Raw genomic sequence first — 13,397 nt, 5'->3', positions numbered from 1 at the left:
ACATTATTAACTCACCACATGACGTTTAAAGTCACAGCAGAGTATTTCCATCCATGTTTATTGCTGGACTTGCACTTGTATTCTCCACTGTGATCAGAGCTGATATTTGAGATGCTGTAGATTCTTCCAGATCCTAAAAACCTTCCTTCTTTAAACCAGTTGATCTCTTGCAGGTGGGTTGAATCACTGCTGCAGCTCAGAGTCAATGAATCTCCCTCCACTATTTCACCAGATGGACTGATGGACACTGAGACACTTTTTGGAGGATCTTAAACAGAAGAAAATGAAGTTTAGTTACAGACACAAACTCTACAAATTAAAAAGAAAGAAAGAAAGACAAAGTGACTGAATCTGTACTCGTGAACGAGTCAATGTTTCGGTCATTATCTGGATCGGATCGGTGTTCATCTTCAGTTCTCTCTTCACAGCAGTTCAGTCAGTTTACTGTTTGAGTAAATTAATTACTCAGCGATATTGGTTTGTTTGAACTCAGAGGGAGTGTCAGCCACATTATAAAAAAGTTAACAGCTTAAGTCATTTGTGGATAAATGCGTATTGGAGACGTGAACATTTAAAATGATTCAGTTTGATTTGGTGAACTGGTTCAAAAAGATCCGGTTACATCGAATGATTCGATCGCGAATTAGATATCACAAACTGCTTTGTTTTGAACTCTCTCACAACAGACACGGAAGAGAGGACAATGCTGAATAAAGTCATAGTTTTTGCTATTTTTGGACTAAAACGTATTTTCGATGCTTCAAAAAATTCTAACTGACCCTCTGATGTCACATGGATTACTTTGATGATGTTTTTCTTACCTTTCTGGACATGGACAGTATACCGTACACACAGTTTCAATGGAGGGACTGAGAGCTCTCAGACTAAATCTAAATTATCTTCAACTGTGTTCTGAAGATAAACGGAGGTCTCACTGGTTTGGAACAAGTTATTAATTACATAATTTTGATTATTGGGTGAACTAACCCTTTAAGTAATAGAAGTGAAACGTCTTTGCATATCTATAGTCTTTGGTGTAGTATATTTGTTTGATTTGTGATTAAAATGCAGTGGTTGCCTCTGTTTTCAAATAGCTACAGATTTTATTTTATTTTTATTTTATTATTTATTTATTTATTTATTTAATGTTAACATATTTATTTATGTATTGCTTACAAATAGCTAGTAGACTTGTAAAAAAAGAATCTGAATCAGCTTGAAAAATGATCAGTACATCACCAATTAAAATAAAGGCTACAAATTGGAAGTACGATCAAGGCTGTCCTTTTTCTATAAATTGTAGAGATAGGTTGATCTTGTCTTTCCATGTGGGTCACTAACGCTGTTTCGTTCAACTTTGATGCATAAACATTATAGTAAACGTGTTGATGTCCTATCAAGAGAAAAACATATTGTGAAAATTATTGCTATCTTTTTATTGTTGAGCCCTATTGTCTTACTAACAAACCAAAGTAGAAGGGAAATGACACCATTGACTGGCGATACAAAGATACGGACCATTTAACTGGTTAAAACTGTGAATTTCCCTGGAATTTAACATTTTTGTAAACTTTTGGGATATTGTAAGTGGCTCAAGTCAACAAAACATATTCTATTCCATTCCATTATTCCATTCTAGTAGTTTTTGGATATTTCAATGCAAAATTTTATATATTGTGTTTTCCAGTGTCAAAGTTACTGAACAATCATGAACTCACACATGACATTTAAAATCACAGCATCAGAGTATTTCTCTCCATGTTTATTGCTGGCCTTGCACTTGTATTCTCCACTGTGATTAGAGCTGCTCTTTGAGATGCTGTAGATTCTTCCAGATCCTACAAACATTCTTCCTTTAAACCAGTTGATGTCTGCAGGAGGGTTTGAATCACTGCTGCAGATCAGAGTCACTGAATCTCCCTCCACTATTTCACCAGATAGACTGAAGTTGGACACTGCAACGTCCTTTGGTGGATCTTAAAGAGAAACAGTTTTCATTAAATATCACAATAAAGTTAAAATCACATGCTATGTTTAGAAGATCTAAAGGACAAAAATATATTTTTTGCTGTTACAGATCATTTACTCAATAATCCCACATAGAAACATGTGTCGGCCCAGATCCGGCCCACATCTGGCACCCGTGGAAAGATGATCTGGCCCACATGCAGCGTGGAATGATGGCCCTTGGGTGGACCACTCCTGTTTGCCAGATTTGAGCCACAAGCAGGCCATAGCAATCCCACATGTCAGCCAAGAGAAAATAAATTAACCAGAACTGGACCTTATCTGAGCCACAAAATCTGTGAATATTAAATATGAAGTCATTTCAGCCTTAATAAGCCTGTTAACAAGCAGAATCACAGAAAGAAAGAAGAGAACAGAAAAAGAGATGAGCAGAAACACAAGAACTACAACTGACTTCAGCCACAACCTTAGATGAAATCAATTGAAGATAAAAGAAGACATTAAATATCTCAAGATCTCAGCAGAGGATTAAAAAACCCCACAAACTGAATTACCAGCTCCACTTATTACTAACCAGACTGACTTTATTTCTGTTAGACATCTACAAAAGTTTTTATTGAGAAATAACAGAGGTTTAACTCTAATGTGTGTCACCATAACAGAGATTATTGTTTTAATTAGTTGCGCTCTTAACTCTTAGTCTATCTTTTGTCTTTTTTGACAGCTGTGATGGTGTGTTTGTTAATCTAATTTGGGGGCATCAAAGAAAGCTAGTGAATTGAGGTCAGGTGATGGTGGTTATCTGTTAATGGATTTATAATCATCATGAAGCAGTCAGCTTGTCTTTTTTTTTTGTCTAATAATGGTTTCATTAATATATTCACACCACAAAACATGTGTTTCTGCCGCATGGGATCCAGAAATATTAAAACAATCAGTTATAAAATTTTAACAAACATGAAAAAGTTGATATACAATGTCAACAGTCAGCACATGAATCTCAACAATGGTGACAATCAAATGTACCTTGCTGCAATGCATGCTGGGGTACTAGCATAGTACACAACTCTCAGCATGCATGCAGCTGAAGTGTCCTATTATTTTGTTAATTCTAAATATTTGCTTATATATTTTGCTGTTTGTTTTTGTGACTTAGTAGCTTTTCAGTGAAGTTCTGAATTGATCAGTTTATCTAAATATGTTTGATTGTCACCATTATTGAGATTCATGTGCTGATTGTTTATATCTGTGTGTCAGAATAGGTTGCGTTTTTTTTGAGCTCATGTTTGTTAAAAGATTTTAACTGATTGTTATAAAACTGCTGGCTCTCATGTAGCAGAAACACAGGGATTGTAATACGATTGCATCATTGGAACAACATAATTGTTAGATTAAAAAAAAAAAAAAAAAAACATCAGTGAATGAGTGTACTTCCTGATGATTATAAAACCATCAACAGATTTCCTCCGTCACCTGATATCACATCACTCTAACTTTCTTTGATGCTGCAATTGTGTTTAACAAACACACTGTCACAGCAGTCAAAAACAAAAAAAAAGATTTACGAGCCCAACTAATGAAAACACTTATCTCTGTTATGGTGACACACATTAGAGTAAAACCTCTGTTAATTCTCAATAAAAATGTTTGTAGCTGTCTAACAGAAATAAAGTCAGTCTGGTTAGTAGTAAGTGAAGCTGGTAAAGCTGTTTGTGGAGTTGTTTAATCCTCCTCTGCTGAGATCTTGAGCGATTTAATGTCTTCTTTTATCTACAGTTGATTTCATCTAAGGTTGTGGCTGAAGTCAGTTGTAGTTCTTGTGTTTCTGCTTATCTCTTTTTTCTGTTCTCTTCTGTCCTTCAGTGATTCTGCTTGTTAACAGGCTTATTAAAGGAACACTCCACCGTTTTTTGAAATAGGGCTTATTAATATTATTTATAGGTGGGCAAATGCATTTTTGTGTCAGTGCATGCATTGTTTTAGTTTGACTGGGTCGGCGTTAGCTTAGCTTAGCACAATGAATGGAATCCTTTGTTGCCAGCTAGCATGGCCTGAGTAAAAGTGATCAAAAAATAAAAAAAACCCCACCTAATTACTTCTTGTGGACTGCGTATTCACAACGAGTACAAATAGCGATCCAGATTAACACTAGGCGATTTCCTAGGCAGATATTGACTTGGGACTATATTATGGGGAAGCACAGGCGAAGCACTGCTGCTTAGGCGAAGCACTGCTACTTCGGCGCAGAGATATCACCCAACACATGAAATCCCACGACTTCTGTCAACATGCCGGCGTGCAACGCGTAAAAAAAAAACAGAAGAAGAACATACCGGTGTGATCTTCTCCGAGTGTCTTCGCTTTTGGATGATTTATTTTGAGAAGTTACAGCAAACATGGTTACTACCTGCATAGCAAAAGGTTGTGAGAACAAGCAAAGGACATACACGAATGTAATGTTTCACAGAATTCCATCTAATGTGGAACTGAGAAATAAATGGCTAGCAGCTCTGGAGATCTGTAGTTCAACGCCTCTCAACAAAATAAAGCAGTATCGTGTTTGCGAAGAACATTTTGCACCAGAGGACTACTTTGAAAAAATGGAATATGGGTCCAGAAAGACGGTACTACGTCTGAAAGATATGGCAGTCCCATCTATTTTCAAAGCACAGGAAGAACAAAGTTCACATGTAAGTTGTCTTTTATTTCTCTTCCTTATGTTAATCTGTGTTTTTTATTCGGATGTAAAATAGATGCTGCACTAGACTACGGCTAGACTAGACTACTATCTAGACTACGAACATGTAAAATGAAATGACTGAGGGGTAAGTTAGCTAGCTATATTTCTCTCACCAAGTTAGACTCGGGAGTTTTAGTATAACTACTAGAGAGGAGAAGGCTACTAGCATTTTGACCAAAGGAGGTAGCAGAACGGTCTTCATTGTTTATGTAACACACACACACACACACACGTTGCATGATATCTCTGCGCCGAAGTAGCAGTGTTTCGCCTAAGCAGCAGTGCTTCGCCTGTGCTTCCCCATAATATAGTCCCAAGTCAATATCTGCCTAGGAAATCGCCTAGTGTTAATCTGGATCGCTATTTGTACTCGTTGTGAATACGCAGGCCACAAGAAGTAATTATGTGGGTTTTTTTTTTTTTTTTTGATCACTTTTACTCAGGCCATGCTAGCTGGCAACAAAGGATTCCATTCATTGTGCTAAGCTAAGCTAACGCCGACCCAGTCAAACTAAAACAATGCATGCACTGACACAAAAATGCATTTGCCCCACCTATCTAAATGTAGGAAATAATGTGAATAAGCCCTATTTCAAAAAACGGTGGAGTGTTCCTTTAAGGCTGAAATGACTTCATGTTTAATATACACACTTTGTGGCTCAGATGAGGTCCACTTCTGGTTAATTTATTTTCTCTTGGCTGACATGTGGCATTGCTATGGCCTGCTTGTGCCTCAAATCTGGCAAACAGGAGCGGTCCGCCCAAGTGCCATCATTCCACGCTGCATGTGGGCCAGATCATCTTTCCACAGGTGCCAGATGTGGACCGCATCTGGGCCGACACAATGTTGCTATGTGGGAAGTCAACAAAATATATAACTTTGTTCCAGTGGTTTTTGGATACAGAAAATCGTATTATTGTACCTTTAATGTCAAAGTTACTGAAACATTATTAACTCACACATGACGTTTAAAGTCACAGCAGAGTATTTCCATCCATGTTTATTGCTGGACTTGCACTTGTATTCTCCACTGTGATTAGAGCTGATGTTTGAGATCCTGTAGATTCTTCCAGATCCTAAAAACCTTCCTTCTTTAAACCAGGTGATTTCTGCAGGTGGGTTTGAATCACTGCTGCAGCTCAGAGTCACTGAATCTCCCTCCACTATTTCACCAGATGGACTGATGGACACTGAGACACTTTTTGGAGGATCTTAAACAGAAACAAATGAAGTTTAGTTACAGACACAAACTCTACAAATTAAAAAGAAAGAAAGAAAGAAAGAAAGAAAGAAATGTAACCCACCTAAAAAACGGGTTAACCAGTTAATTGTATTTAATTATCATCATTATTTACTCATACTTTACGTTATGAGTAATGGGGCTTTTATTTTGAAAATACTTTTTACTTTGTGGGAAACCGGAAGTAGCGCACTAAAATAGTTCCGTTCGCATAACACCGCCAAAATCAGATGGAGCTCTGATATGGTTTCTTCCACGAGTTAAGAAAAAAGTGAAGAAAAGGTATAAAAACCTGTCTGTTTTTCCTGACAGTTAAATATGATTTAGTTCGTTATGTAAACGCCTGTATATTTGTTTTAGAAGTTCGAGAGCCATCCAGAAATCGTTTTTATCTGTCCTGGCTTCTATTGGAAATCCTCTCTTGGTAAGCTAAAGTGTTCAATGATTGTGTGAGTGGAAAAAAAACCACGAGGTGGACATGCTAGCTCCAATTAGTGATTATTCAATATTTTCTGTTGTTTTGAAGGAATGTAACATGAGAAAAAGACATTTATTTTCATGGTTTAAGGAGAGATGTAAACTAAATTGGCATGTATTACGAAAAATATGCTTTTGTAATATTTTTACATTGTGGTATATATGTGACTAAAGGTTAAAGTTGCATACAGGATAATGTAAAATATCATTTTAAGTTATTCAAAGTGGTTAAATCAGCAAATGCTGCAATTCATATAAATGTTTTTGAATTTAAAACTGTAATTCATTTATTTTGATCCAACATCTAAAAAATTCTATGTGAAAAGGGATTAAAAGCAGAGAGAAAAAGTTCATTAGTGCAATGTATTCCTATAATTACATTTCATTGTAATGACATAAGGTTAAAATGGTATATTCTGACTTTGATAGTTAAAATAGCTATTGTTTTCTTCATGTGAACTATGCTATGATATTTTCTGAACAGTGATATAATGTTGTACAACACTTCAAGAACCAGTTGATATCATTGATTCTGGACTGAACCTGTTCTATATACAGGTCAGGTCTTTTTTTTTTATGAGGGGAGCAGAAGATCCAGAAGCTCCAGTCCTTGAATCACATCAAGTGAACCATTGATCCATAGATGGCGAGCCTTCCCAATGAGCCGTGAACTTTTACCACAGGATTCCGGAAGCTGTGGTAGGATCGTGTCAGTTCACCGAACCGGCATCAACAAGGTTTTCCTTTTTTGAAGTATTTACCCTTGACTTTGACTATTCTTTTTTTTTTACTGACTTGAACTCTGACTTAAACTCTGGAATACCTAAGGACGACTTCCAAGGAACATTTTCAAGAAGGACATTTTATTTTATTCAAAATTTATTTGGGCCCATAGGTGTTGTGTACACAATTGTTGTGAAGTGTTTGCTATATTTGTTAAACTAAAGTGTTACACATATCAAAACGTTAAACTGGTGTTGCTTGGTTATTACTGTACTTCTCAGCTCCTACGAACCTAGGGTGTACATCCTCAGAAGTGGGTTACAGAAAGAAAAGAAAGAAAGAAAGAAAGACAAAGTGACTGAATCTGTACTCGTGAACGAGTCAATGTTTCGGTCATTATCTGGATCGGATCGGTGTTCATCTTCAGTTCTCTCTTCACAGCAGTTCAGTCAGTTTACTGTTTGAGTAAATTAATTACTCAGCGATATTGGTTTGTTTGAACTCAGAGGGAGTGTCAGCCACATTATAAAAAAGTTAACAGCTTAAGTCATTTGTGGATAAATGCGTATTGGAGACGTGAACATTTAAAATGATTCAGTTTGATTTTGGTGAACTGGTTCAAAAAGATCCGGTTACATCGAATGATTCGATCGCGAATTAGATATCACAAACTGCTTTGTTTTGAACTCTCTCACAACAGACACGGAAGAGAGGACAATGCTGAATAAAGTCATAGTTTTTGCTATTTTTTGGACTAAAACGTATTTTCGATGCTTCAAAAAATTCTAACGGACCCTCTGATGTCACATGGATTACTTTGATGATGTTTTTCTTACCTTTCTGGACATGGACAGTATACCGTACACACAGTTTCAATGGAGGGACTGAGAGCTCTCAGACTAAATCTAAATTATCTTCAACTGTGTTCTGAAGATAAACGGAGGGTCTCACTGGTTTGGAACGAGTTATTAATTACATAATTTTTATTATTGGGTGAACTAACCCTTTAAGTAATAGAAGTAAAACGTCTTTGCATATCTATAGTCTTTGGTGTAGTATATTTGTTTGATTTGTGATTAAAATGCAGTGGTTGCCTCTGTTTTCAAATAGCTACAGATTTTATTTTATTTTTATTTTATTATTTATTTATTTATTTATTTAATGTTAACATATTTATTTATGTATTGCTTACAAATAGCTAGTAGACTTGTAAAAAAGAATCTGAATCAGCTTGAAAAATGATCAGTACATCACCAATTAAAATAAAGGCTACAAATTGGAAGTACGATCAAGGCTGTCCTTTTTCTATAAATTGTAGAGTAGGTTGATCTTGTCTTTCCATGTGGGTCACTAACGCTGTTTCGTTCAACTTTGATGCATAAACATTATAGTAAACGTGTTACCTTCCTATCAAGAGAAAAACATATTGTGAAAATTATTGCTATCTTTTTATTGTTGAGCCCTATTGTCTACTAACAACCAAAGGTAGAAGGGAAATGACACCATTGACTGGCGATACAAAGATACGGACCATTTAACTGGTTAAAACTGTGAATTTCCCTGGAATTTAACATTTTTGTAAACTTTTGGGATATTGTAAGTGCTCAAGTCAACAAAAGATATTCTATTCCATTCCATTATTCCATTCTAGTAGTTTTTGGATATTTCAATGCAAAATGTTATATATTGTGTTTTCAGTGTCAAAGTTACTGAACAATCATGAACTCACACATGACATTTAAAATCACAGCATCAGAGTATTTCTCTCCATGTTTATTGCTGGCCTTGCACTTGTATTCTCCACTGTGATTAGAGCTGCTCTTTGAGATGCTGTAGTTTCTTCCAGATCCTACAAACATTCTTCCTTTAAACCAGTTGATGTCTGCAGGAGGGTTTGAATCACTGCTGCAGATCAGAGTCACTGAATCTCCCTCCACTATTACACCAGATAGACTGAAGTTGGACACTGCGACGTCCTTTGGTGGATCTTAAAGAGAAACAGTTTTCATTAAATATCACAATAAAGTTAAAATCACATGCTATGTTTAGAAGATCTAAAGGACAAAAATATATTTTTTGCTGTTACAGATCATTTACTTAATAATCCCACATAGCAACATGTGTCGGCCCAGATCCGGCCCACATCTGGCACCCGTGGAAAGATGATCTGGGACACATGCAGCGTGGAATGATGGCCCTTGGGTGGACCACTCCTGTTTGCCAGATTTGAGCCACAAGCAGGCCATAGCAATCCCACATGTCAGCCAAGAGAAAATAAATTAACCAGAACTGGACCTTATCTGAGCCACAAAATCTGTGAATATTAAATATGAAGTCATTTCAGCCCTTAATAAGCCTGTTTAACAAGCAGAATCACTGAAAGAAAGAAGAGAACAGAAAAAGAGATGAGCAGAAACACAAGAACTACAACTGACTTCTGCCACAACCTTAGATGAAATCAATTGAAGATAAAAGAAGACATTAAATATCTCAAGATCTCAGCAGAGGAGGATTAAACAACTCCACAAACAGCTTTACCAGCTTCACTTATTACTAACCAGACTGACTTTATTTCTGTTAGACATCTACAAAAGTTTTTATTGAGAAATAAACAGAGGTTTAACTCTAATGTGTGTCACCATAACAGAGATTATTGTTTTAATTAGTTGCGCTCTTAACTCTTAGTCTATCTTTTGTCTTTTTTGACAGCTGTGATGGTGTGTTTGTTAATCTAATTTGGGGCATCAAAGAAAGCTAGTGAATTGAGGTCAGGTGATGGTGGTTATCTGATAATGGATTTATAATCATCATGAAGCAGTCAGCTTGTTTTTTTTTTTTTTTTGTCTAATAATGGTTTCATTAATATATTCACACCACAAAACATGTGTTTCTGCCGCATGGGATCCAGAAATATTAAAACAATCAGTTATACGATTTTAACAAGCATGAAAAAGTCGATATACAATGTCAACAGTCAGCACATGAATCTCAACAATGGTGACAATCAAATGTACCTTGCTGCAATGCATGCTGGGTACTAGCATAGTACACAACTCTCAGCATGCATGCAGCTGAAGTGTCCTATTATTTTTGTTTAATTCTAAATATTTGCTTATATATTTTGCTGTTGTTTTTGTGACTTAGTAGCTTTTTCAGTGAAGTTCTGAATTGATCATTTTATCTAAATATTATTGATTGTCACCATTTATTGAGATTCATGTGCTGATTGTTTATATCTGTGTGTCAGAATAGGTTACGTTTTTTGAGCTCATGTTTGTTAAAAGATTTTAACTGATTGTTATAAAAACTGCTGGCTCTCATGTAGCAGAAACACAGGGTTTGTAATACGATTGCATCATTGGAACAACATAATTGTTAGATTAAAAAAAAAAAAAAAACATCAGTGAATGAGTGTACTTCCTGATGATTATAAAACCATCAACAGATTTCCTCCATCACCTAATATCACATCACTCTAACTTTCTTTGATGCTGCAATTGTGTTTAACAAACACACTGTCACAGCAGTCAAAAACAAAAAAAAGATTTACGAGCCCAAACTAATGAAAACACTTATCTCTGTTATGGTGAAACACATTAGAGTTAAACCTCTGTTAATTCTCAATAAAAAATGTTTGTAGATGTCTAACAGAAATCAAGTCAGTCTGGTTAGTAATAAGTGAAGCTGGTAAAGCTGTTTGTGGAGTTGTTTAATCCTCCTCTGCTGAGATCTTGAGAGATTTAATGTCTTCTTTTATCTACAGTTGATTTCATCTAAGGTTGTGGCTGAAGTCAGTTGTAGTTCTTGTGTTTCCGCATATCTCTTTTTTCTGTTCTCTTCTGTCCTTCAGTGATTCTGTTTATTAACAGGCTTATTAAGGCTGAAATGACTTCATGTTTAATATACACATTTTGTGGCTCAGATGAGGTCCAATTCTGGTTAATTTATTTTCTCTTGGCTGACGTGGCATTGCTATGGCCTGCTTGTGGCTCAAATCTGCCCAAGTGCCGTCATTCCACGCTGCATGTGGGCCAGATCATCTTTCCACAGGTGCCAGATGTGGACCGCATCTGGGCCGACACAATGTTGCTATGTGGGAAGTCAACAAAATATATAACTTTGTTCCAGTGGTTTTTGGATGCAGAAAATCGTATTATTGTACCTTTAATGTCAAAGTTACTGAAGCATTATTAACTCACACATGACGTTTAAAGTCACAGCAGAGTATTTCCATCCATGTTTATTGCTGGACTTGCACTTGTATTCTCCACTGTGATTAGAGCTGATCTTTGAGATGCTGTAGATTCTTCCAGATCCTAAAAACCTTCCTTCTTTAAACCAGGTGATTTCTGCAGGTGGGTTTGAATCACTGCTGCAGATCAGATTCACTGAATCTCCCTCCACTATTTCACCAGATGGACTGATGGACACTGAGACACTGTTTGGAGGATCTTAAACAGAAAAAAAATGAAGTTTAGTTACAGTCACAATCTCTACAAATTAAAAAGAAAGAAAGACTGAAGTGACTGAATCTGTACTCACATGTGACATTGAGCTGAACAGCAGGAGAGATGTAAGTGTGTCCCTGCACACCACAGCTGTATCTGCCTGCATCCTCTCTTCTGACTGACTGCAGCAGGAGTTGATTGTTTCTGTCTCTTCTCTCAGTTAATGGCTTTGAGTTTCTGTACCAGATGAATGTTGCTCTGTCAGTCAGAGCGCAGCTGCTTACACATGTCAGACTGACATTCTGACCCTCAGTGACATTCTCAGGAGACTCCACCTGAAGATCTGAACACAACACACACATTATATAAGGTGCTACTGTCATACACTGATTAATATTCCATATCAGTTACAGGGAAGTTGTTTCCTAATGGTTAGAGAGTTAGACTCCTAATCCTAAACCTGTGGGTTTTAGTCTTGGGCCGGCAATACCATGACTGAGATGCCTTTGAGCAAGACACTGAACTCCTAAGTGCTCCCTGGGTGCCACAACATAAATGGCTGCTCACTGCTCTGGGCATGCACTTTGGATGGGTTACATGCAGCGCATGAAGTCTGAGTAAGGTTACACTGAAAGATATTATATTACAGTTATCACTGTAAAAACGCGTTCCATTAAATATCAATAATTTTCTGCAGTGAAAAAAAAAAAAAAAACAATACATAAGATTTACTTAATTTATCTTTCTTTTGCACTAATATATATTAAGCAGAGATTGGAAGTCCAGAGACCAAAGAGTAAATGTCGTGTCATATTTTTGCTCCAACCATGAACTCAGCAGCTGATTTCACCAAATAGAATGCATTTCAATAAATAAACTGGTTACGATTAGGTATTTAGTGATCAACATTTATCATATGATCCTCAACAGTTGTGAAATAATTATTCATACTGCAGTGCATTATGGGAGTTTTTCATGTATTGCAATATGAAGCAATTTGTTGATTGTCACATTGTAGTGATTCACATGCTTGTTTCCTAATATCTGTGTTTGTCTAAAAAGCTCTGAAGGTCAAATTTTCATAGGTGTTACACAGATTTAAAATTGATTCCCAGTAAATATTAGAGTAGTACTTTCTTTTACATGCTATAGTTTCTCTAAGATGAATAATTAAAGCCTAAATATGAGGGAAAAAAAAACCTTTTGGACATAATTAAAACAGCCTCATTTTGATTACATGTTCAATGTGTATATATAACTTGTCTCTCTTCTTCACAACACGAGAGAGAGAGAGAGAGAGAGGAGAGAGAGAGAGAGAGAGAGAGAGAGAGAGAGAGAGAGAGAGAGAGAGAGAGAGAGAGAGAGAGAGAGAGAGAGAGAGAGAGAGAGAGAGAGAGAGAGAGAGAGAGGAGAGAGAGAGAGAGAGAGAGAGAGAGAGAGAGAGAGAGAGAGAGAGAGAGAGAGAGAGAGAGAGAGAGAGAGAGAGAGAGAGAGAGAGAGAGAGAGAGAGAGAGAGAGAGAGAGAGAGAGAGAGAGAGAGAGAGAGAGAGAGAGAGAGAGAGAGAGAGAGAGAGAGAGAGAGAGAGAGAGAGAGAGAGAGAGCACCACAAGGCAAAGGCAATGGTCAAGAGCACAACTAAATCAAACATTGATCTCCATGATGGTGGCATTATTTTAACCAATAAAACATTAACATCTGATTCTCTGTAAATTTCAATAACAGCAGGTGTTATGCATTAATGCACAATCATCATTTAATTAGTCTCTTAATTATCTCATTGACTTTAACTCTTTGAGGAC

The 13,397-nt window shown here is 36.6% G+C and overlaps 1 protein-coding gene and 1 long non-coding RNA gene across 10 annotated transcripts in view; one reads left to right on the top strand and one right to left on the bottom strand.

Annotated features, from left to right (window-relative positions):
* Positions 1-13,397, bottom strand: part of LOC113080180 (B-cell receptor CD22-like) — a 48,464-nt gene that overhangs the window by 22,351 nt on the left and 12,716 nt on the right. For 8 of the 9 annotated variants that reach the window (XM_026252420.1, XM_026252421.1, XM_026252417.1 and 5 more), the window contains 4 exons: positions 11,692-11,940; positions 11,349-11,600; positions 8,879-9,136; positions 5,708-5,920 (listed from right to left, as the gene is read on the bottom strand). In XM_026252420.1, coding sequence (XP_026108205.1) covers positions 5,708-5,920; positions 8,879-9,136; positions 11,349-11,600; positions 11,692-11,940 — 972 coding nt within the window. Of the gene's footprint in view, positions 1-16; positions 131-5,707; positions 5,921-8,878; positions 9,137-11,348; positions 11,601-11,691; positions 11,941-13,397 lie in introns of those variants that run through there. The other variant, XM_026252426.1, reaches the window with a different exon arrangement.
* LOC113080181 (uncharacterized) lies at positions 6,144-7,323 on the top strand. The gene is made up of 3 exons (XR_003281816.1): positions 6,144-6,231; positions 6,310-6,373; positions 6,985-7,323. It is a non-coding gene; the product is annotated as an uncharacterized LOC113080181 (long non-coding RNA).

This window comes from Carassius auratus, unplaced genomic scaffold (assembly GCF_003368295.1).
Source record: "Carassius auratus strain Wakin unplaced genomic scaffold, ASM336829v1 scaf_tig00030410, whole genome shotgun sequence".
NCBI lineage: Eukaryota > Metazoa > Chordata > Actinopteri > Cypriniformes > Cyprinidae > Carassius > Carassius auratus.
The sequence above is the reverse complement of the archived record's forward strand: the minus strand, read 5'-3'. Positions and strand labels throughout refer to the sequence as shown.